Source organism: Mobula birostris, chromosome 30 (assembly GCF_030028105.1).
Source record: "Mobula birostris isolate sMobBir1 chromosome 30, sMobBir1.hap1, whole genome shotgun sequence".
In the NCBI taxonomy this organism is placed as follows: domain Eukaryota; kingdom Metazoa; phylum Chordata; class Chondrichthyes; order Myliobatiformes; family Myliobatidae; genus Mobula; species Mobula birostris.
Genome location: NC_092399.1, coordinates 7,310,381 through 7,334,846, shown reverse-complemented (window position 1 = coordinate 7,334,846; position 24,466 = coordinate 7,310,381). Strand labels below are relative to the sequence as shown.

At 44.4% G+C, this 24,466-nt stretch overlaps 1 protein-coding gene across 1 annotated transcript in view; it reads right to left on the bottom strand.

Annotated features, from left to right (window-relative positions):
- nudc (nudC nuclear distribution protein) overlaps window positions 1–23,792 on the bottom strand; it is a 28,415-nt gene extending 4,623 nt beyond the window's left edge. The window contains exons 1-8 of the mRNA XM_072247144.1: window positions 23,603–23,792; window positions 17,606–17,683; window positions 16,933–17,142; window positions 13,844–13,921; window positions 12,372–12,491; window positions 11,373–11,567; window positions 5,282–5,365; window positions 1,079–1,197 (exon numbers count right to left, since the gene is read on the bottom strand). Of these exons, the coding sequence (XP_072103245.1) occupies window positions 1,079–1,197; window positions 5,282–5,365; window positions 11,373–11,567; window positions 12,372–12,491; window positions 13,844–13,921; window positions 16,933–17,142; window positions 17,606–17,683; window positions 23,603–23,683 (965 nt within the window). The 5' untranslated portion in view covers window positions 23,684–23,792. The remainder of the gene's footprint in view (window positions 1–1,078; window positions 1,198–5,281; window positions 5,366–11,372; window positions 11,568–12,371; window positions 12,492–13,843; window positions 13,922–16,932; window positions 17,143–17,605; window positions 17,684–23,602) is intronic.
- Window positions 23,793–24,466: the final 674 nt, after the last annotated feature.

The window sequence follows — 24,466 nt, the reverse complement described above, 5'->3', positions numbered from 1 at the left end:
AGCATAATTAATGTTAAACCATCCCATTCAGGCCTAAAGATTTAATCACTGTAGGGGATTTCTTACTCTTGTGGGGAAACATCTTTCCTGACCGGGGTGCGGGGGGAAAATCACTCTACTTGGCAGGCGAGACTTGTGACTGTGAAACAAACTCAGATTCTGAACTTTCTCCGTGGTGGTTGGACGAGTTGACTCAGACTGCAGGAAGTGGTACTGACAGCTCTGGACACCCTTCTTCTTCTTTGCTTTTATGTTGTTTTTGACTTCCCTTGTCAGCCACAGATGTATCATCCTGCCTTTGGAATACTTCTTCTTCCGGAGGTATCTACCTTGCACCTTCCAAATTGCTCCCAGAAACCCCAGCCAGTGTTGTTCTACCATCATCCCTGCTAGTGTCCCCTTCCAATCAACTTTGGCCAGCTCCTCTCTCAAGCCTCCATAATTCCCCTTCCACTGTAATACTGATACATCTGACTTTAGCTTCTATCACATCATGATCACTGTCTCCCAAGGGTTCCTATACCTTAAGCCTAATCAAATCAGGTTAATTAAACGAGCTCAGTTGTTTGTAACCTTTTCAATTCTAATATTAGTCTTCATTAATACCTCCAACAAGAAGAGAAACCTGCTTAAACATCTGCACTTATTGGCTTTGCTGGATTGTAAACCATCTGTCACCAACTAACACAAAACACATTTGAAACCATCTATTCAGGATACAAATGCCCATTGACCTACCTGGTTGCATGCCACACCCCAACCAAATGACCAAATTACCAAAAGTTTCATTCATCCTGTATCTTTTCCCCTGACTACTGCAAGTTATAGCAACAAACAAAATGCTGAAGAAACTTAGCAGGTCAGGCAGCATCTACAGACGCATTCAACCTAAAGCTGTCCATTTCCCTCCATTGATACCACCTGATTTACTGAGTTCCTCCTGGTGTTTAGTATGCTGCTCCCAAAGTCCAACATCTGCAGTCTCGTGTCTCCAAACCACATGTTATAGACTATGTATCTCGGACGTGGTGGACCATTAACAAATACAGCAGCTTACATAGCTGCAAAGAGTACGTACTTTTTCAACATGTCTTGTTTTTTCTGCTCCTCTGAAGTGGGTAGTCCCATAGCTTTCTGGCGCTGGTCATACATCATTTTCTCCACCATACTCCGAGTCTCACCATCCAAGTCTGATAACTATGGTACAGAAGGGAAAGTCTCCATGTTCAAAGTAAATTAGCAAAGTACGTACATAAATGTTACCACGTGCAACCCTGAGATTCACTTCCTTCCAGCATTCACAGTAAATACAAGAAACACAACAGAATCAATGAAAGACCACACCCAACAGGGTGGGCAAGCAACTAACGTGCAAAAGACAGAAACTGTGCAAATACAAAGAGAAACAATAATAATAATAAACATCAAGAACATGAGATGAAGAGTCTTTGAAAGTGAATCCACAGGTTGTGGGAACAGTTCAGTAATGCAGTAAGTAAAGTTGAGTGAAGTTAGTTGAAGAGCCTAATGGTTGTGGGGTGCTAACTATCAACTTATTCTTATCAAGAAGAACAAGACTTGATTGGTTAATATGACGAATTATTCAACAAGAACAGTTATCATCTTTTCACAAATTATGAAATGGGCAAATGGCCCAGAAAATACTCCACATAATGAGCAATTTTGAAACTTTTATAAAAATACAATTGCATGAACTGCTATCTTTCTTGGAAAGTAGATACAGATCGTCCATGCTCAGAGCATGGAGGCCACTGGGAATGTAACAGTGACATCAACATCAAAAGGTGTGCAGCAGTAGACTGGAGTAGATGGTAATTTCATTGGCTGGAGAGGCCATAAATTATGATAAAGGCAAATATTTTAAATTTGATGCATGGAGGACATATCAGTCAAATATAAACACGAGAAAGTCTGTAGATGCTAGAAATCCAAAGCAACACACACTAAATGCATCTATGAAAATGAATAAAGAGTCAACGATTTAGGCCGAGACCCTTCTTCAGGCTGGGCGAAGGTGCCAGAATAAAAAGATTTATTACAAGGCAGAGTATGAGCTGCAACGTTTTGAATATCAGATATTTCAGACTGGCAAAAGGAAAACCAAAACCAGAGTAAAAATGAAAAACTAGACAACCCATAAGTTCAATTACTTGCTCGGATAAAGAACAGGCAAAAGGCATTGATGGACCTCAGACAGGAATCACATAATAGCTTTGCTTTCCTCGAATGCTCAACTAGAGAAATCTCCAGCTCATGCATGCCAGCTGTTAGTGGTGACAACTAGATTAAAAGAACATTTAACCTGGAATAACAAATAATTAAGGATAGGAGATGATGAGCCAAAAACCTGAGCAGGTTTTAAGTGTCTTAAAAAGGATTTTAAAAGGAGAAGGCAGATATCCTGATAGAATTATGAAAAGAATACCAACAAAACCTAGGTCATTGGAACAAACTTATCAATAATGAGATTGAAAAGATGACAGATGGAGGATGAATGTTATTTTTAAAAAAGTAAACATGTTCAAGGGAAAGCGGCAAGGCCTTGGAGGTTATTTAAAGTCAAGGATAAATTAGGAATTATCAAAAGGGGCCAAGTAGAATTGTCCTTTGAGGAAACTAATCAGAGTGTACATTACATCATAGGGAGACTAAAACTAATGAAGAGGAAGGGAAACAATGATGAACAGAGTACAAAATGTTTTTGAAAGGAAGACAAACTGGAGTGAAATTAAATAAGAGGTGGCCCAAATAACAACGATAGAAAAGTCTCAGAGCTAAAGCTGTTGTACTTCATCTAAGCATCATCATTTATAAATAGAATGTTATACTAAACAGCTTTTTCAGATATATAATGAATAAAACAAAGGAGAGAATAGATATTGGCTGACTTGAAAATGACACTGGAGAGATAGTACGGGTGGAACAAGGAAATGGCAGATGAACTGAATAAGTATTTTGCATCAATTTTCACTGCGACACTAGTAGTATACTGGAAGTTCAGAGTGTCAAGGGGCAGAAGTGAGTACAGTTACTATTACAAATAAGATGTACTTGGGACACCGTAAGGTCTGAAGGTAGATAAGTCACCTGGATCTGACGGACCAAAAGAGGTAGCTGAAGGAATTGTGGGGGCATTAATAATGACCTTTCATGAACCAGTGGGTTCCAGCACAATTCCAAAGACTGGAAAATTTCAAACACCACTCCAATTTTCAAGAAGGGAGAGAGGCAGAAGAAAGAAAATTTAAGCCAGTTAGCCCGACCTCAGTGGTTGGTAAGAAGTTGGAGAAAACTATTAAGGATGAGGTTTCTAGGTACTTGGCGGTAAATGATAAAATAGGCCAAAATCAGATTGGTTTCCTCATGGGAAAATCTTACCTGACAGATCTGTTGGAATTCTTTGGAGAAATAACAAGCAGGATAGACAAATGACAGTGAATGTTATGCCTTTGGATTTTCAGAAGGCCTCTAACAAGGGTGCTGTACACGAGGCTGCTAAAGAAGAGCCCAAGGTATTACATGAAAGGTCTCAGCAGTGGCTGATTGGCAGGAAGCAAAGAGTGGGAATAAAGGGATACTTTTTGGATTGGCTGCTGTTGATTAGTGGTGTTCCACGTGGGTCTGTGTTGGAGCCGCTCCTTTTTATGTTGTATGCAAATAATTTAGATGATGGAATTGACAGCTTTGTGGCCAAGTTTGTGGAGAAATGAAGACAGGTGGAGGGGCAGGTAGTGTTGAGGAAACAGAGAGGCTGCAGAAGGACTTAGTCAGATCAGGAGAAAGGGATAAGAAGTGGCAGGTGGAATACAGTGTCGGAAAGTATATGGTCATGCACTTTGGTAAAAGGAATAAAAGCAGAGACTACTTTCTGAACGGGAAGAAAATTCAAAAAAGTCAAAGGCATTTAGGAGTCCTTGTGCAGGACTTCCTAAAGGTTAACTTGCAGGTTGAATCTCTGATGAGGAAGGTGAATGCAATGTTAGAATTCATTTCAGGAGGACCAGAATATAAGAGCAAGGACGTAATGCTGAGGCTGTATAAGGCATTGGAGTATTGTGAGCAGTTTTAGGCCCTTTATTTATGAGATTGGAGACGGTTTAGGAGGTCCATGAGAATGATTCCAGGACTGAAAGAGTTCTATGAGCAACGATTGAAGGCTCTGGGCCTATACTTGCTGCAATTTAGAAGAATGAAGGGGCATCTCATTAAAACCTATCAAATACTGAAAGGCCTAGATAGGGTAGATGTGAAGAGGATGTTTCCTTTGCTGGGGGAGTCTAGGACTAGAGGGCACAGCCTCAAAATAAAAGGAAGTCCATTTGGAACAGAGATGATAAGGAATCTCTTTAGCCAGAGGGTGGTGAAATTGTGGAATTCATTGCCACAGGTAGTTATGGAGGCCAGGTCATTGGGTGCATTTAAGACAGAGGTTAATAGGTTCTTGATTGGCTGTGAAAGGATATGGGCAAAAGGTAGGAGGGTGGGGTTGAGAGGGAAATGCATCAGCCACGACGGAACAGACTCAATAGGCTGAATGACCTAATTCTTTTTTTATGTCTCATAGTCTCTTGGGACCCAGCTGGTGGCGTAGTGGCATCAGTGCTGGACTTCGGGACGAAAGGTCCCGAGTTCGAATCCAGCCGGCTCCCCTGCACGCTTTCCATCTGTTCAGGGTTTCGAGCTGGTGACCTCTTTGGGACAAAAGGTGTCGGGTTTGAATCCGTGCTGGGATACGAGCCGGTGATCTCTTTGGAAACTCACCCGGCAGAAGGCAATGGCAAACCATTGCTGTAACTTGCCTTGTACGCGGTTCCCCACTACGTCAGAGAGGCGTGAAGGGAAATCGCCCGCTAACCGGAGAAACTCCGGATGCCACATACCTTTCCTATAGTCTCTTGATTATAATGTCCATATGTCTCAAAGAAAACATGTGCAATTGTTCTCTGCTAGAAATGTGGTGCAAGGGTTTAAAAATTGATGTGTTCAAACTTTATGGCTGAGAACCCCATTCTTCTGAACTACCGCAAGCAATTGTTTACAACTGATGTTAACTATTCACACTTAGTCAGTGCAGAGGATTATAAAGATATACAGGATTATAAAGTTCACAGACAAAAAATAAATAAAAACCATGTCTGGGCTTTTTGCATATTACAGAAGACTCAAATTATAACATTTAAAATTTAAAGTCACTGCATTGTTCGGGAAGCATATTCTTTTCTCACCACAGGTCAGGATTGAGGCAGATAAGGATACTCACCTTTGAATTCTCAGGGTTAATTTTTTTGGTATTAATCTCAGGATCTGTTGTCACTAATTTGTTCCACCATTCCATTTTATTAATCTGAAAATAGAAAACAAGAAGTACACAGAGCATACAAATGAACTGGAATTCAGCACCAAGTCAATGCAATAAGTAGCAATCCCTTGTACATCTCACACCTCCACCATTCCCACCACCAGGGTAAACATCGCTCACATAAATGGATTTCCGGGTCACAAAGTGGGGATAGAACTTTAACCCTCACTTGCAGATCAGGAAACTCTGACTAAACTTTCTTTACAGAGGAATGATCCTCCAACAACAGGGCACACTCTACCTGTAAACACTACACCTACTAGGCTAAAAAGCAATTCACGGACTGAGACATGAGCAAATGCCCTGGGCTGACATGCAAACGTAAACCCAGTTTCTACAGAAAAAAGGAGTAAGAGACCAGTTAGCCTGCAGGGAAAAAATGGTAAAGTTATTAAAGATGTCGTAACAGGACACTCAATAAAACATCAACAGCATTAGATAAAGTCAAGATGGATTTGACAGTATTTGTCAAACACACTGGAGTTATTTGAAGATGCAACAAGAATAAATAAAAGAGAAGCAGTCTATGCAGCGTATTGAATTTCTAGAAAGTTCCACTTAATAAAGATCCATATAACAGGTAATTGTCCAAAACTAAAGCATGTGGAATTGGGAATCATACACTGCCATTGTAACAAACTGACGACATGAATATCGATTTCTCCTTCGGTAAACTATTTCCTCCCCCCCCCCCCCATTCCCCACTCTGACCTTTTACCCTCCTAGGTACTCTCCCTCCTTCCCTTTCTCCCAGGTCCACTCTATCAGATTCCTTCTTCTCCAGCCCTTGCCCTTTCCCGCCCACCAGGCTTCACCTACCACCTTCCAGCTAGCCTCTTTTGTTTCCCCCCACCTTTTTATTCTGGCATCTTTCCCCTTCCTTCTCAGTCCTGAAGAAGGGTCTCGGCCCGAAACGATAACTGTCTACTCTTTTCCCCAGGTGCTGCCTGGCCTGCTGAGTTGCTCCAGCACTTTGTGTGCGTTGCTTTGGATTTCCAGTATCTGCAGATTTTCTCGTGCTTGTAATAAATTGGGGTTGGGTGGGACTACAACTGGAGGTCATGAGTTAAATGTTTAAGGAGAACATGAGGGGGAAACTTCCTCACAGAGTGTGGAACTGGCTGCCAGCAGAAGTGGTGGACATGGGTTCTATTTTAACGTTTAAGAGAAGTTTGGATAAGTACATGGATGGGAGAGGAATGGAAGGCTATGGTCCCGGTGCAGATCAATGGGACTAGGGAGAATAATAGTTCAGCACCGACTAGATGGGCCAAAGGGCCTGGTTTGGTGCTGTACTGCTCTATGAATTGAAAATTGGTTGAGGGGAAGCAAAAAAAAAAAATACAAAGAAAGAAAAATCGAAAGGCAGGAAATGACCAGTGGGATAAGGATCAATGCTAAGACTGTTCCGAATAATTTGGATGACAGAACTAAATGTAAAACTCTGAAATTTGTTGATAACAAAAACAGGGTGATTTATGATTGGTTAGGGATTTGTAAAAAAACTTACTGGCAATTTAAACAATTCACATGAATGAGCATATATATTCACACATGCAGTACAATATAGAAATGTGGTTGAAATTATCCATTTTGACAGGAAAAACAGGAAGGCACAGTACTATTTAAACAGTGATAGATTGGGAAATTTTAACGCATGAAGGGATCTGGGTATCCTTGTACAAAAGTCACTGGAGGCAAACATGCAGGTGCAGTGAGTAATTAAGAAAGCAAACAATATGTTGGCCTTCATTACAAGAGGATCTTAGTACTGGAACAAGGACGGGTTGCACTTGAATCCTAGGGGGACCAATATCCTGGCAGGGAGATTAGCGGGGGCTACTGAGGTGACTTTAAACTAGAATGGTTTGGGGGTAGGAATCAAATTAAAGAGGCTAGGCGTGAGAGGTTAGTTCACAACAGGGGGATGGGAACCAGTGCAGAGACAGAGGGGTGTAAAGTGAGGGTAGAAGCAAAAAGTACTATGGAGAAAAGTAAAAGTGGCAGGCCGACAAATCCAGGGCAAGCATTAAAAAGGGCCACTTTTCGGCATAATTGTATAAGGGCTAAGAGAGTTGTAAAAGAGCGCCTGAAGGCTTTGTGTGTCAATGCAAGGAGCATTCGTAATAAGGTGGATGAATTGAAAGTGCAGATTGTTATTAGTGATTATGATATAGTTGGGATCACAGAGACATGGCTCCAGGGTGACCAGGGATGGGAGCTCAACATTCAGGGATATTCAATATTCAGGAGGGATAGGCATGAAGGAAGGGGAGGTGGGGTGGCGTTGCTGGTTAAAGAAGAGATTACCGCAATAGAAAGGAAGGACATAAGCCGGGAAGATGTGGAATCGATATGGGTAGAGCTGCGTAACACTAAGGGGCAGAAGACGCTGGTGGGAGTTGTGTACAGGCCACCTAACAGTAGTAGTGAGGTCGGAGATGGTATTAAACAGGAAATTAGAAATGTGTGCAATAAAGGAACAGCAGTTATAATGGGTGACTTCAATCTACATGTAGATTGGGTGAACCAAATTGGTAAAGGTGCTGAGGAAGAGGATTTCTTGGAATGTATGCGGGATGGTTTTTTGAACCAACATGTCGAGGAACCAACTAGAGAGCAGGCTATTCTGGACTAGGTTTTGAGCAATGAGGAAGGGTTAATTAGCAATCTTGTCGTGGGAGGTCCCTTGGGTAAGAGTGACCATAATATGGTGGAATTCTTCATTAAGATGGAGAGTGACATAGTTAATTCAGAAACAAAGGTTCTGAACTTAAAGAGGGGTAACTTTGAAGGTATGAGACGTGAATTAGCTAAGATAGACTGGCAAATGACACTTAAAGGATTGACGGTGGATATGCAATGGCAAGCATTTAAAGGTTGCATGGATGAACTACAACAATTGTTCATCCCAGTTTGGCAAAAGAATAAATCAAGGAAGGTAGTGCACCCGTGGCTGACAAGAGAAATTAGGGATAGTATCAATTCCAAAGAAGAAGCATACAAATTAGCCAGAGAAAGTGGCTCACCTGAGGACTGGGAGAAATTCAGAGTTCAGCAGAGGAGGACAAAGGGCTTAATTAGGAAGGGGAAAAAAGATTATGAGAGAAAACTGGCAGGGAACATAAAAACGGACTGTAAAAGCTTTCATAGATATGTAAAAAGGAAAAGACTGGTAAAGACAAATGTAGGTCCCCTGCAGACAGAAACAGGTGAATTGATTATGGGGAGCAAGGACATGGCAGACCAATTGAATAATTACTTTGGTTCTGTCTTCACTAAGGAGGACATAAATAATCTTCCAGAAATAGTAGGGGACAGAGGGTCCAGTGAGATGGAGGAACTGAGCGAAATACATGTTAGTAGGGAAGTGGTGTTAGGTAAATTGAAGGGATTGAAGGCAGATAAATCCCCAGGGCCAGATGGTCTGCATCCCAGAGTGCTTAAGGAAGTAGCCCAAGAAATAGTGGATGCATTAGTGATAATTTTTCAAAACTCATTAGATTCTGGACTAGTTCCTGAGGATTGGAGGGTGGCTAATGTAACCCCAATTTTTAAAAAAGGAGGGAGAGAGAAACCGGGGAATTATAGACCAGTTAGCCTAACGTCGGTGGTGGGGAAACTGCTGGAGTCAGTTATCAAGGATGTGATAACAGCACATTTGGAAAGCGGTGAAATGATCGGACAAAGTCAGCATGGATTTGTGAAAGGAAAATCATGTCTGACGAATCTCATAGAATTTTTTGAGGATGTAACTAGTAGAGTGGATAGGGGAGAACCAGTGGATGTGGTATATTTGGATTTTCAAAAGGCTTTTGACAAGGTCCCACACAGGAGATTAGTGTGCAAACTTAAAGCACACGGTATTGGGGGTAAGGTATTGGTGTGGGTGGAGAGTTGGTTAGCAGACAGGAAGCAAAGAGTGGGAATAAACAGGACCTTTTCAGAATGGCAGGCGGTGACTAGTGGGGTACCGCAAGGCTCAGTGCTGGGACCCCAGTTGTTTACAGTATATATTAATGACTTGGATGAGGGAATTAAATGCAGCATCTCCAAGTTTGCGGATGACACGAAGCTGGGTGGCAGTGTTAGCTGTGAGGAGGATGCTAAGTGGTTGCAGGGTGACTTGGATAGGTTGGGTGAGTGGGCAAATTCATGGCAGATGCAATTTAATGTGGATAAATGTGAAGTTATCCACTTTGGTGGCAAAAATAGGAAAACAGATTATTATCTGAATGGTGGCCGATTAGGAAAAGGAGAGGTGCAACGAGACCTGGGTGTCATTATACACCAGTCATTGAAAGTGGGCATGCAGGTACAGCAGGCGGTGAAAAAGGCGAATGGTATGCTGGCATTTATAGCGAGAGGATTCGAGTACAGGAGCAGGGAGGTACTACTGCAGTTGTACAAGGCCTTGGTGAGACCACACCTGGAGTATTGTGTGCAGTTTTGGTTCCCTAATCTGAGGAAAGACATCCTTGCCATAGAGGGAGTACAAAGAAGGTTCACCAGATTGATTCCTGGGATGGCAGGACTTTCATATGAAGAAATACTGGATGAACTGGGCTTGTACTCGTTGGAATTTAGAAGATTGAGGGGGGATCTGATTGAAACGTATAAGATCCTAAAGGGATTGGACGGGCTAGATGCAGGAAGATTGTTCCCGATGTTGGGGAAGTCCAGAACAAGGGGCCACAGTTTGAGGATAGAGGGGAAGCCTTTTAGGACCGAGATTAGGAAAAACTTCTTCACACAGAGAGTGGTGAATCTGTGGAATTCTCTGCCACAGGAAACAGTTGAGGCCAGTTCATTGGCTATATTTAAGAGGGAGTTAGATATGGCCCTTGTGGCTACGGGGGTCAGGGGGTACGGAGGGAAGGCTGGGGCGGGGTTCTGAGTTGGATGATCAGCCATGATCATAATAAATGGCGGTGCAGGCTCGAAGGGCCGAATGGCCTACTCCTGCACCTATTTTCTATGTTTTACTGAAACCACACAAGACTTTGGTGAGACCAAAGTATTGGGTACAATATCCAAATCTAAGATATACCTTTGACCCAGTTAGTACACAAAATGTTCACCATGGAATGACATGAAGAAAGACTGTGTTGATCAAGTCAAATCAAGTTTATTGTCTTTTAACTATAGACATGTATATAACATATATAACCACATAATGTATATAGAAATGAGATGTTTCTCTGAACCAGGGTGTAAGGCATAGAAATGAGATGTTTCTCTGAACCAGGGTGTAAGGCACAGTGGTACACATAACACACAATAACTTGTGAAGGCAAGGATAAAAACCTACAGATGAGTCACACATAACTAGCAAACTAAAGTGCACAAATTAAGTAGTGTAAGGTATGGAACCAGTGACACTTCGAATGTGATGCAGCAGGGCGTGCGGAAGCCAAACGACCTGAGGGAAGAAAATGTTTCCTATTCTAACCGTTCTCATTTTTATGCACCGGAGTCTCCTGCCTGGTGGTAGAGAGTCAAAGAGGAGGCTGGAGGGATGGGTGGGATCCTTGATAATATTAAAGGCCCTGTGTTTGCAGTGCTCCTGATAAATGTCCCTGATGGATGGTAGGGAGACCCCCTATGATCCTCTAGCTGTTCTCAAAGGGACTTCCAGTCCAATGTTTGCTGCTCCCATACCAGAGGGAGATGCAGCTTGTCAGGATGCCCTCAATGGTGCTCCTGTGAAATTCATTTAAGATGGTGGTGGGAGGGAGGGGGGAGGGGGAGCCTTGCTTGCCTCAGTCTCCTTAGGAAGTGGAGGCACTGCTGTTCTTGTTCAGGGAGACGATATTCATTAGTTCTGAAGAATGACAGGGAACATCACTGAAATGTACAAAGTTATAACAGCTACACTGACTGGATGCTGGGTGGTTTCCAGCTCTGATTTTCTGTTTCCATATCCCTCAAAAGACCAAAAAAAATATATATGGAGGAGGTTTCACTTTACCCACTACCAATGCCAGCTCACCTTCTCCAGATGGACATTAACGCTCTTTCCATCTTCCAGCAGCCATGAGCTCTCCTCAACTTTCACATCATTGAACATCTCACCATTGATTACAGGTGGGTGGCCTTTCAGACCCAGTTTCAAGTGGCGCCTCTGGATCTCCACAACCACGTCCCGACTCTTCAATCTGAAGTTGACTTGGAATGGTACCAGAAGCTGGAAACACAACCCCGACAAGAATGACAGAAAGGGCATTCAGTCATAATTCTATCCAGTGTTGTCTAAGCCTACACGGCAACCAAAACTCAATTATTTCCATTCCAACTTCTCCAGGAGAATAATTGTGAAATACCTGCTGCATAAAACAATAGATAATGATATACTTTGAAATATTACCATCAGTTGATAATCATACCCTTGCAACAAAATTCCTCTCCATATCCTCAGTCGAAAGATTACCTCCTCATTTGGAGAGGGTGCAGAAGAGGCTTACCAGGATGCTGCCTGGTTCTGAGGGCACGTGCTATCACAAGAGGTTGGATAAACTTGGTTTCTTTTCTCTGGCGACAGAGACGGAGAGGTTTACAAGATTATGAGAGGCGTACAGAGGACAGGGAGTATCTGTTTCCCAGGTTGAAATAGCTAATACCACAGGGCAATCGTTGAAGGTGGGAGGGGGTAGGTTCAAGGGGAATGCGAGGGGCGAGATTTTTAAAATCAGAATCGCGGATACCTGGAAATGCGCTGCCTGGTATGGCGGGGGGGAGGTAAATACATTAGGGGCTTTTAAGAGACATTTAGATAGGCACGTGGATGTAAGGATGGAGGGATAGGGACACGGTGTGGGTAGGAGGGATTAGTATTTAGGTGCTTTTGCTTTGCTTTTTAGCTGGTTCGGCATAACAGTGTGAGCTGAAGAGTCTGTTCCTGTGCTGTACTGGTCTATGTTCTATATCAATGTTGCATCATTTCCTGCCTTAGCCACCCCTATCTGCGTTAAGATAAATGATTAACACTTACATCCACTTCAGACAGAGTCTGGGTCCACCGGTAGTTGGGCAGATCAGCACCGTTTCCAGCATTGGGCTTCAGTTTCCCTTTGTCCTTCTCGTCCTCTTCGCCTTCAGATTCAGACTCCGCCTACAGATTTGCATGGGGCCAAGAGGACACATTTCATATTGCAGCATCCCCAGCGAGCACGGCTCATTCCACAACTGGGCACACGGATTCCGAGACACAAAACGAACGAGCAAAAGGATCTTAGTTGTGGTGTCCAGTTCACAGACTAACTGAGGCAGTCACACACAGGGGTTATGCAGCAGCCATGCTGAACCAATTAACAGATTGCACAGTGAGAATTAAATATTTAACCAGATGAACCAAAGGGACTAAAGTTTTAAATACTGAACTTGAAGATGGGACATAATAGGAAGCACGGCGAAGCCTGACACTCACTTTGAGGGAGTCTCAGTCAGTGTTCTTTACTCAGGATACTCAACTTCAGCATTTTCCTGACTGTATTGTCTGCGATAAATGCCACAGGACAGTGTTTAAGAAGCAGATTTCCACATACACTCTGTTCTGGCATATTTTAGAAACAAGTAACAACATTCAAACAGGCTACTCACACCAGCCAGCCCATGCTCCTGTTCACTCTCCACACTGTTATGTAGTTAGAATTACTTTTACCCACACTTTAAGTTGCTTTCTTTCATCCATCCAATCTACAATGACGATTATTAAATCATACAACCTTTTCAATAACTTCTACTGTAGAGTACACAAGCTCTGATCCACTCTGATCCAGCACATACAGTCATCTGAGCCCACAGAAAGAAAAAACATTTGTGTGAGCCCCAAAGAGATTTAATAAAGGACCGGAGACAAGATCATTAAAAAAAACCTGCAATCTAAAGAGCCGAAGATAAGAAATGTGGGTTTTTAAAATGATGCACCCTTTTAATAAGCAACACACACAAAATGCTGTAGGAACTCAGTAGTTAGGCAGCATCTATGAAAATAAACAAACAATCGAGGTTTTGGGCCAAGACCCCTTCATCAGGACTGGAAAAGACGGGGAAAGACGCCAGAATAAGAAGGGAAGGAGGCTAGCTGGAAGGTGATAAGGAAACCCTGGTGGGTGGGAAAGGTAAAGGGCTGGGGAAGGAGGAATACGATAGGAGACAGTGGACCATTTGAGAAAGAGGAGGAGGAGAGGCACCAGGGGTAAATGTTAGGCAGGTGAGGAGAAGAGGTAAGATGCCAGAGTGGGGGACTGGAGAAGAGGGACAGGGAGGAGAGAGAACATCTGAAGGAGAAATCAATGTTCATGCCATGAGGTCAGAGGCTACCTAGACAGAATACGAGGTGTTGCTCCTCCACCCTGAAAATAGCCTCATCATGGCAAAAGTGGAGGTTGTGAACTGACATATTGGAACGGGAACCCATTTAATAAACCTCTACCCATCTCAGAGACTCAGCTTCCCCATTACCTGCTTTGAATCCTGATTTTCCGAGGGCTTTTCCCCATTGGCTGTAATTCCATCCCCAACACTTTCTTGTTCTTTTTTCTGGATGAAAAATGCAAAGCAAAGTTAGTTTAAATGCAGCCTCAATACTTGCATCAGCAAGCAACTGACTCAAAAACACGGGCTGTGGTCATAAGTGGATCGAAACCTTCAACAAGAAAGACCATTGAGCTATACAGCACAGGAAGCAGACCATTCAGCCCATCTCATCGAGACTGACCAAGATGTTCAAATGAACTTATCCCATCTGCTTCACTTCTCTCTAGAATGCTACAGTTAAACATTCCTGTCATATTTAACTTCTGATAGCCTATCAAAGTACTGAATTATAAGCATTTTGTGATAAAACTCATTTATTTGGACTGATGTAAATTGCACAAATATCACAAAGCACCTTTTCTTTGTTTAAGCATTTCACTTTAAAAGGGGTGATAAAGTTCTAAATCAGATGCATTTTAGCATGAGTGGGACAAATTTGACCACAGCAAATTGAGAAAACACTTCCCATTTTTCTATTTTCTATTTATGATTTATAATTTAAATTTTTAATATTTACTATCGATTTGTAATCCAGGGAGTGGGAAGCACAGAATCAAATATCGCTGTGATGATTGTACGTTCTAGCATCAATTGTTTGGCGAAAATAAAATATAGAGTACAGATAACATCCAAACTGTACAGGCCTTGATTTATATTTTATAAGTAACAAAATCTAGGTACTTTCACAGGACAGGCTTATGTTACTTTGCCATAAAATCCAACACTGCTTGGGTGACAATATTAAGGGTCCAAATCGGAGGTCACAAATTTGCCTGCTGGAGAAACTGGAAGCTGACAAGGTGCAAGATGCCTTGACAAGTGGCAAGGATGTACCCATCCAGGTCCTGGCCTCAGCTGTAAGAAACTACCTACAAACACCAAGACATGTTTCCATGGGGCTCCACTCAGAGAGCCCTGAGCTGATACCACCTCAAACAGGGTCCTTAATGGAACAGTAAGAAAAGTTTACAAGGCAAACATCAAAATGTATGCACTTCCACAGGGGCGGAGGCAAAGGCGTAAATCACAGGCAATGAGGTAGACACCAACGCCTAAGAGAAACGCTAAATGACGCTATGACAGCTCAAGGTGTCAGAAATTCGGAGTTCAATCCCAGCATCCGCTGTAAGGAGTCTCTGTGTATCCCCTGCATGGAATGCGTGGGTTTTCTCCCACAGTCCAAAGGTCAACTGGTCATTGTAAATTAGGTTAGGGTTAAATCGGGGTTGTCAGGGTTTGCAGCGTGCAGTGGCTCGAAAGGCAAGAAGGGCCAATTCCGTGCTGTATCTCCAAATAAAAACACCTAACCCTCTTCATCCCAATACACATTGTCAGATCAAACACCCAACTGGACAACTTTCACCACACCTAACGTAATAACAGCAGTACAACATCTCTCTCTACCAGCAGCCTACTCACCATTCCCTTATTCAAAAGCGAGAGAGGCAGAAAGCAAGAAATTACAGATAACCATCACAGGGGAAAAGTTGGAAACTATTGTTAAAGATGTTCATGTATGGCAAAGGGGAAAGGCAAAGCTTTAGAAACCATGTTTCACCAATATTTTGGAGTCCTTTGGAGAAGTAACATTTACTGTGGATAAGTGACAAATATTGGATGTACATTCTGGTTTCCCTCTCACCCCTTCTCTTCTCCATACCTGCCCATCAACCCTCTGGTGCCCTCCTCCTTCCCTTTCTTCCTTGGTCCACTCTCCGCTCCTCACTCCTATTAGATTCTGTCTTTTTCACCCCAGAATTCTCATGGTAAGTTGCATCAGAGGTTATTTATTTATTGAGTGATATAGCACAGAATAGACCCCTCCCACCCATGAGAACCTCAATTTAACCCTAACCTAATCACAGAAGAATTTACAATGCCCAATTAACCTACCCAGCAAGTTTTTGGAGTGCAGGAGGAAACTGGAGCACCCAGAGAAAAATCACACGTTCCACGGGGAAGACGTACAGAGACTCCGTACAGACAATGCTAGAATTCCGACTCCGACGCCCTGATATGTAACAGCGTCGCGCTAACCACTACCCTACCAGGGCGCCTTGTGAAAAAAATATGCGCTGTTGCAGGGAAAGGAACATTTTGGCATGGGGAAAAAAAAAAATCAGTGGCTGGTTAGCAGGAAATAGAGAATAGAGGCATATATGGTTGAAAGGTGACGTGCCAGAGAGACTGTGCTGGAGTTTCTGCTTTACAATTCATATAAAAAACTTGGATAAAAGCACTAAAGCATTGGGTCCCACAACCATTGACCTCACTTTCAAGGAATCTTTATATCATTCTTTTGTTAATTTATTGCTACTTATATTTCCATTTGCACAGTTTGTTGTCTTCTGCACTCTGGTTCATCTTTCACTGATCCTGTTATAGTTACTATTTTGTAGATTTGCTGAGTATGCGCACAAGAAAATGAATCTCAGGGTTGAAAAACAGTGACAATTTAATTTTAACTTTGAGGGTATGGTGCTGATGACAAAAAGGGAAAATAAGTGGTAGAGAGGGCTGAAGAAAATCAAAAAGAGGTATAGAAAAGGACATAATGGGTAGGAGCAGGAGTAGGCTCCTGGGTTTTTTCTGCTTCACTATTCTTCACACACACACACACACACACACACACACAAACACACACACAGGCAATTTACAGAGGCCAGTTCTCCCACCTACCTGCACAGCTTTGGGATGTGGAAGGAAAGCGGAGCACCACGTGGTCTCAGGGAGAACAGCAAACTCCACACGGACAGCATCTAAAGTCACAATTAAACCCATGTCGCTGCAACACTGTGGCGCCACCAGCTGTGCCACTGAGCCCGTTAAGATTTCAGGAACATTCCACGGGTTTTTGACAGGGTGAATGTAGAGTTAGCATTTTCTCTTGTGGAAGAATCTCAGTGTACAGCCTGCAAAGCTGAATGAGTAACCATTTTCCCCATCTCTCCGGTTCTTTATTCTTAACCATTTGCTGAGCTAACTCCAGTGACTGGCCTCAGTGATCTGCTCACCTGATCGATCTCCTTCTGCAGTTGGTTCGCCTCCTCGTCCGTTAGCTCCTTGATCTTCGGCTGCTTTGCTTCAGTCGCTGATTTCTCCTTGGCCTCTGTAAGGAGGGCTCGCTCCACTTTCTCCTTTTTCTCGGCTTCCCGCTTCACCTCTTTCTCCATCTGGGCCTGTACGGCTAACTTCTGGTGGCGCTTGAATGTCTCTGTGACCAACTGTGGAAAACAGGAGTCTGTTTACAAAAAAAATTACACCAATAGACTACTGGGGAGACACCACGAGCAAATGGGGCCTTTGCGGGTGGGGGAAGGATGCAAAGAGACTTCCCCATATCAGTGCAGCAGTCCCTTAGTTTCACTGACAACACGCTGGAGGAACTCAGCAGGTCAGACAGCATCCGTGGAAACGATCAATCAACGTTTCGGGCCGGAACGTTGAATCCTGACAAAGGGTTCCGGCCCGAAACATTGACTGATCATTTCCACGTATGCTGCCCAACCTGCTGAGCTCTTCCAGCGTGTTGTGAGTGTTGCTTTGACCCAGCATCTGCAGATTATTTTGTGTTTAGTCCCCCAGTTTGTACAGAGGGTTGGAACCTTTGTACTATGAAAACAGCATTGAAAGAAATGGAGGCATAGCATGATCTCCCACTGACTGTAGAAGAACCTTTATACTCACTTTTTCAGCTGCTCCTTGCTCTCCACCAGTGAAGAAGTCAGTTTTACGCCTCAGGAAACTGAAGAATGTATCTACAAGCTGGAAGAATAAAAGCAAAGTCCTTTTTATTCATTTAACTAGTCGTGGTTTCCCAGAACCCACCAAATAAATAATCTCACTTAAAATACATACAGTGCTGTGCAAAAGTCCGAATTACATGTAACAAAAAAATTTGTAAAGTGAAGATGCTTTCAAAATAATGAAATGTATAGTTTCTAAATATCAAAAAGTTTACTTTAAGAGCAGTAAACAGTAATAAACTAAATCAAATCAATATTTGGTCTGACCACCCCAGGCCCTTAAAACTGCATCAATTCTCTTCGGTGCACCGTTGCGCAGTTTTGTAAGAAAATCGGCTGGTAGGTTGTTGCAAGCAGCTTGGAGAACTTGCCGCAGTTCTTCTGCGGCCTTCAGCTGTCTCACTTGCTTCTGTCTCTCCAGGTAATCCCAGACACCCTTGATGACGTTGGGATCAGTGCTCTGTGGAGGCCACGCCGTCTGAAAACCTTATATTAAAAAAAAACCTATGTGCCTAAGAATTTTGCACAGTATAGTATCACATCAAAATTGAAAATATACTCCAAATGAAAAATAACAATGATTAATGCAACGCTATTACAGCTCGGGGCATTGGAGTTCAATTGCGACAACATCTGTAAGGAGTTTCTGTACGTCCTCCCAGCGGAATGCATGCTTGGGTATTCTCCAGGTGCTCCAGTTTCCACCCACAGTCCAAAGCTGTATCGGTTAGTAGGTCTATTGGTAAACATAAATTAGGGTTGAATTGGGGATTGCTGAGCAACATAGCTTGAAGGGCAGAAGGGCCTCCTCCAGGCTACGTTTCTAAATAGAATAGAATATTTGACACTGATTATATTTGTAGTTTTTAAAAAAAACAGCTTGCTACTGGCCAGTGAAGAGCATGGTGAAGTGTTAGATTTCAGTCTCTGCTAGTAGACCAGATCTAACACCAAGTATTTCATTCAGCCCATTCAACATCCATTCCGACATTACTAGCAGTTAAACCACCGCTCAACAAGGATGCGGCTGCTGGACAAAGAGATAATGCAGAGCAGCTCAGGCCAGGTGGACTGAAAGACTAGCATACCAAAGGGCATCCCATGTGCCAGAGGATTCACTAGAGTGAGTGGAGAAGTCTTCGGTTCAAAGCTTCAATCCTGAGACAAGTGGTGAAAATCTACATTCTTGTTGCCGGAGTTTAAAGGCCTGCTGCCCAGAGCAGGTGAGATATAAAAATGAGGGCCTTTCTGCCCTCTTAGGGGATGAAAAAGTACTTTCCACATTTTCAAACAAGAGCTGAGGTGTTCTCCAATGTCCTTGCCGATACTTATTTCACCATTAACACCACAAGACCATGAGATATAGGAGCAGAATTAGGCCATTCGGCCCATTGTGTATGCTCACCATTTCACCAGGGCTGATCCAATTTTCCTCTCAGCCCCAATCTCCTGCCTTCTCCCAGTATCCTTTCATGCCCTGACCAATCAAAATTCTATCAAACTCTGTCCTAAATACACAAAGACTTGGCCTCCACGGCTGCCTGTGGCAAAGAATTCCACAGATTTACCATTCTCTGGCTAAAGAAATTCCTCCTCATCTCCATTCTAAAAGGAGACCCCTTTATTCTGAGGCAGTGTCCTCTGGTCTTAGGCTCTCCCACCATAGGAAACATCCTTTTCACATCCACTCTATCAAGGCCTTTCACCATTTGATAGGTTACTGTTCTGGCGTCATCCTGTCAGTGTTCTTTTCCAATCAATTCTGGCCAGCTCCTCTCTCATGCCTCTGTAATTCTCTTTACTCCACTGTAGTACTGATACATCTGACTTTAGCCTCTCCTTCTCAAATTTCAGCGTGAATTTGATATTATGATCACTTGTCCCCAAGGGTTCTTTTCCCTTAAGCTCTCTAATTAATTCTGGTTCGTTGCACAACACCCAATCCAGAATAGTTGATCCTCTAGTAGGCTCAACCACAAACTGCTCTAAAAAGCCATCTCATAGGCACTCTGGAAATTCCCTGTCCTGAAATCCAGCACCAACCTGATTTTCCCAATCAACCTGCATAATGACTGACTATGGTAACATTGCCCTTTCAGCATGCATTTTCTATACTTTCTATCTCCCGTTGTAATTTGTAGGCCACATCCTTACTACTGTTTGGGGGTGTGTATACAACTCCCATCAGGGTCTTTTTACCCTTGCAGATCCTTAGCTCTATCCACAATGATTCAACACTTTCCAACCCTACTTCACCTCTTTCTAATGACTTGATTTAATTTTTTACCAACAGAGCAACGCCACCCTCTGCCTTCCTGCCTATTCTTTTGATACAATGTGTATCCTTGAACATTAAGCTCCCAGCTATAATCTTTCAGCCATGATTTTGTGATGTCTGCAACAACATAACTGCTAATCAGCAGTTCAGCTACCTTATCCCATATACCAACAATCTCTCCACTGTTTTGGCTCTCTGGTTCCCATCTCCCGGCAACTATAGTTTATACCCCACCAGGCAGCATTAACAAACCTTCCTGCAAGGATATTAGCCCCTCTCCAGTTCAGGTGCAAACCGCCCCTTCTGTACGGATCCCACATTCCCTGGATTCAAGTATCTTGTGCCCTGCCTCTTACACCACAAATTAAACGGTACAATCTTCCTAGTTCTGGCCTCACTAGCACATAGCACGGGTGGCAGTCCTGAGATCACAACCCTGGAGGTCCTGCCCTTTAACTTAGCACCTAATTCCCTATGCAGAACCTCGTCACTCATCCTATCCATGCCATAGATACCTACACGGACCACGACTTCTGACTGTTCACCCTTCCACTTAAAAATGCTGAGGACTCGATCCGAGATATCCTGGACACTGGCACCCAGAAGGCAACATACCATCCAGGAATTTCGTTCTCGCCCACAGAACCGTCTGTCCGTTCCCCTAACTAACGGATCCCATATCGCCACAGTGTGTCTCTTCTATCCCCCTTCCCTGAGTCACAGAGGCAAACTCAGTGCCAGAGACCAGACCACTGTGAATTTCGTCTGTTAGGTCACCCCCCACCACCGACAGTATCCAAAGTGATATACCTGAGAGGGCTGGCCACAGGGGTGCTCTGCACTCTCTCCTTAACCCCTTTCCCCTTCCTGACTGTCACCTAGTTTCCTGTGTCCTGCACCTTGGGTCACCCCTTCAGCCTCCCGAATGATTTGGAGTTCATCCAGTTCCAGTTCCAACTCCTTAACAGGGTTCCTTAGAAACTGCAGCTGGATACACTTCTCGCAGTTGTAGTCATCCAGGACACTGGAGGTCTCGCTGCATGCCCACATCCCACAAGCGGAGCATTGCACGATCCTGCCTGACATCTCTACTGTCCTAGCTAAGCAGATATAAAGAAGGGAAGTAAAAAAACTTGAGCTTTTCTTTCCTCTGCTTTCTCTGAGTGAAGCCTCAAAGAGCTAAAGCCTTAAGATCACCACTCGATGTCCACTCAGATGACAGCCACTGCACTTGCCCCTGCCTGCCTTTAACTTGCTCTTACTAATCAATCCAAAATGCCAACTGGCCGCTAGTCAAAGCTCTATTACACTACCACAAATTAGAGTTAAGAGCTATAATGGGTGGCAGAGTGGAGATGCATCTCTACCAAAGGAGGTGCAAGTCGCTCCTTCCCTCTGCTAACCTGCAGGTCGCCCTTGGGCACGACGTAGCACCTGCCGATCAGGATCATATGGGGAGCCATGGACGCAGGTGACGGATGGTCGTATGGACAGCTGGTGCATATCCAAAGTCCTGGTTATGTGACCACTGACACCAGGTAGACAATTTCTGAAGAGTATTGATAATGGCTGGGGGTCATCCATCTTGAAAAGACACTGCCTAGAAGAAGACAATGGCAAACCACTTCTGTAGAAAAATTTGCCAAGAACAATCATGGTCATGGAAAGATCATGATCACCCGCATCATACGACATGGCACAAAATGAACGAACAAAGAACTATAAAACTAATTATTCAATTATCACTTTGCTGATGGTGCGATTTTACTGCACATTCATTTCCAATATTAAAAGAATGATTTTAAAGAACATTGGGATGGCTTGGTGTCATAATAGGCACCAAATCAACGTGTTTCTTCCAATAGTTGGCAGGTCTAGGAAAGGTTACAGTCACTACACATTCTAGCCTGTCAATGGTCGCATTCAGCACAGTTTATTGAGGTTGTATACAAGCAAGGTAAACAATTATTGTGTGCATTGGACAGATGGGGCTCTTCAGCCGTGGTTGGCAGCTCATCTAGAAGAAAAACTCTGATCTCAAACCTCTACTGCCTTGCGGCTATACCGATTCATGGAGAAGGCTTTGGGAGTAAACCCTGAGGAAAAATCCGGAGGAGTCCCACGTTGAGATGAAGGCTGACTGGCAACTCCTGTGGCACTGGTGCCAAACTGTATCGGTCTCTGCCGTTCCACTGGATTCATTAGCTGCATGGAGGGGGGGAGCTTGCTGCATGGAGGGGGGGGCGCTTGCTGCATGGAGGGGGGGCTTGCTGCATGGGGGGGGCTTGCTGCATGGGGAGGGGGGAGCTTGCTGCATGGGGGAGGGGAGCTTGCTGCATGGACAACAGCTTGCTCTCTGTATTGTACTTCCCCAATTTGCATAGTGGCTTGTCTATCAACTTCCACACAGTCAGCTAGGACTCAACGTCCATGGTCAACCCCAACCAATGTAGAGCCTTACTGTGTGCACAAAGATGCTGAATACTAAACATAGCACAGGCCCCTCAGCCCATGATGTCGTGCTGGCCTCCTAACCTACTCCAAGACCAATCGAACACTTCTCTCCACAACAGCCTTCAAGATTTTTCCTTTCATCCATGTGACTCTGATGAGTCTTTGAGCTGATTGCCCGTGCCAGCCCAGGTGGGCCACGCCAGGCTCCACACTGGCATCAAAAGAACTGAGATGAGATCTACTAGAGCGAAAGGCAATTTACACACGTTGAAAGGAAAGTCGATTCAAAGGATATCTGCTGACAAGCAAGGTCAGGGGCAGGTTTAACTGCAGACAAAGAGGGAAAGCTCTAACGCAGGGGTTCCCAACAGACCCTTCGGTTAATGTCATGAGAGCTTGGTTAAAACCTGCCCTAGTGGATCTTTCTGCACTTTGGGGAAGGGTCCAACAAGTCTGGAAGGAGTAAGGGAGCTTTCCAGGAGACACGAAACAGGCAATCAATCCCTACAGGGATAACACCATCAAAGTTGCTGGTGAACGCAGCAGGCCAGGCAGCATCTCTAGGAAAAGGTACAGTCGATGAAGGGTCTCGGTCTGAAACGTCGACTGTACCTCTTCCTACAGATGCTGCCTGGCCTGCTGCGTTCACCAGCAACTTTGATGTGTGTTGCTTGAAATTCCAGCATCTGCAGAATTCCTCATGTTTGAGGGATAACATTATCTGGCGTGGCCAGAGGGCTGGATTGTGCACTTGATGTGATAGAATAAAGACTGTGGATGGCATGGAATGTGTGGACGTGACCAGAGCAAACACCGGCACTGACCACCCGGGAGGGAGGGGGGCACTCGGAAGAAATGGGCGAGAATACTTTGGTGGTTAATCAGATGCAGGGGGTACATTCAGAGCCACTCTCCGGGCCGACAGCTGATCCCCGGGGACAGGTAGAGAAGGGACCCATCAGCAAATTGTCCAGAGGCGGGGGGAGGAAATCTCTCCACGTGCTGGGGCGGATTGAGCGGAAGAGACATGGTGCATTCAAGGGAAGGACCATGCTGCCGGGGAGAGAGATATAAAGTCGGTGCCTTTCCTCGCAGCAGGTTTACCGGGGGCGCGGCGCGGTGTGTGTGCGCGCCGGGGGAGACCCGTGTGATCTGAGCCGGGGGAGAGGGACTCCACTCGCCCAGCGTCGCCTCCTTCCCTCATACCTGGTGCACGCCGTCTTCGTGCTGCTGGGCCATGGCGAGGAGAATGCCATCAAAACGATCCTCGGCGGCCGAGTCCCCCATGGTGTCGCGGTGGGGAGAAAAAAAATCGGGCTCCCTTCTCGCTTAGACTCAGCCGCAAGCCGCAGGCCCGGAGTCGCTCACCCGGAAGTGCTACCGCGACTGACGGACGGGCCCGTCGACCAATTGCCATACCAGCTGGGCCAGACCGCGGCCGCCGGACCAATAGAGTGCGAGTGTTTGGGATGTCGCCATGGAAACTGGAACATTCGGGAAGGGGATCCGAGAGCCCGGCCGGGAATCTTTCCCACACACGGACCGGGATTCATTTTCACCTGAGAACGTGGATGGAAATGGGGAGGAAGGCACAGGCCGGGTCACGCCAAGTGATGCAGTGACCCCGAAACTCGTGATATAACCACGAGAAAGTATTAAATAGACAGAACTGCAATCACCGGAATAGGTGACTGCGGTGAACTTAGAACAGATTAAAAAAATAATATATTTGCAGGTAGGTTAAGAACACGGGCAGTGTGCAGATAAACTTAATGGATTGAAATGGAAGCAGAAAATGCTGGGAAGCTGAGCAGGTCGATTAGCGTTTGCAGAAAGGCGAACAGTCAACGATTCGGAGGTGTGAACCTTCGTCAGGCCGGGGAGGAGAGAACTGTTTAATTTACAGTACAACACGAGAGAAGGCGAGGGGAAGGGGGTAACTGTGAAAAGGATTGGTTGAAATAGCCCAACGCAAACTGTTCCAGCTTCTAGGTCTGTAGAATGAGGTAGTAACAGTAAGGCGTTGGTCATTTGCTTAGGTTGTCCAGCATTTTCCATCTTATGGTTTTC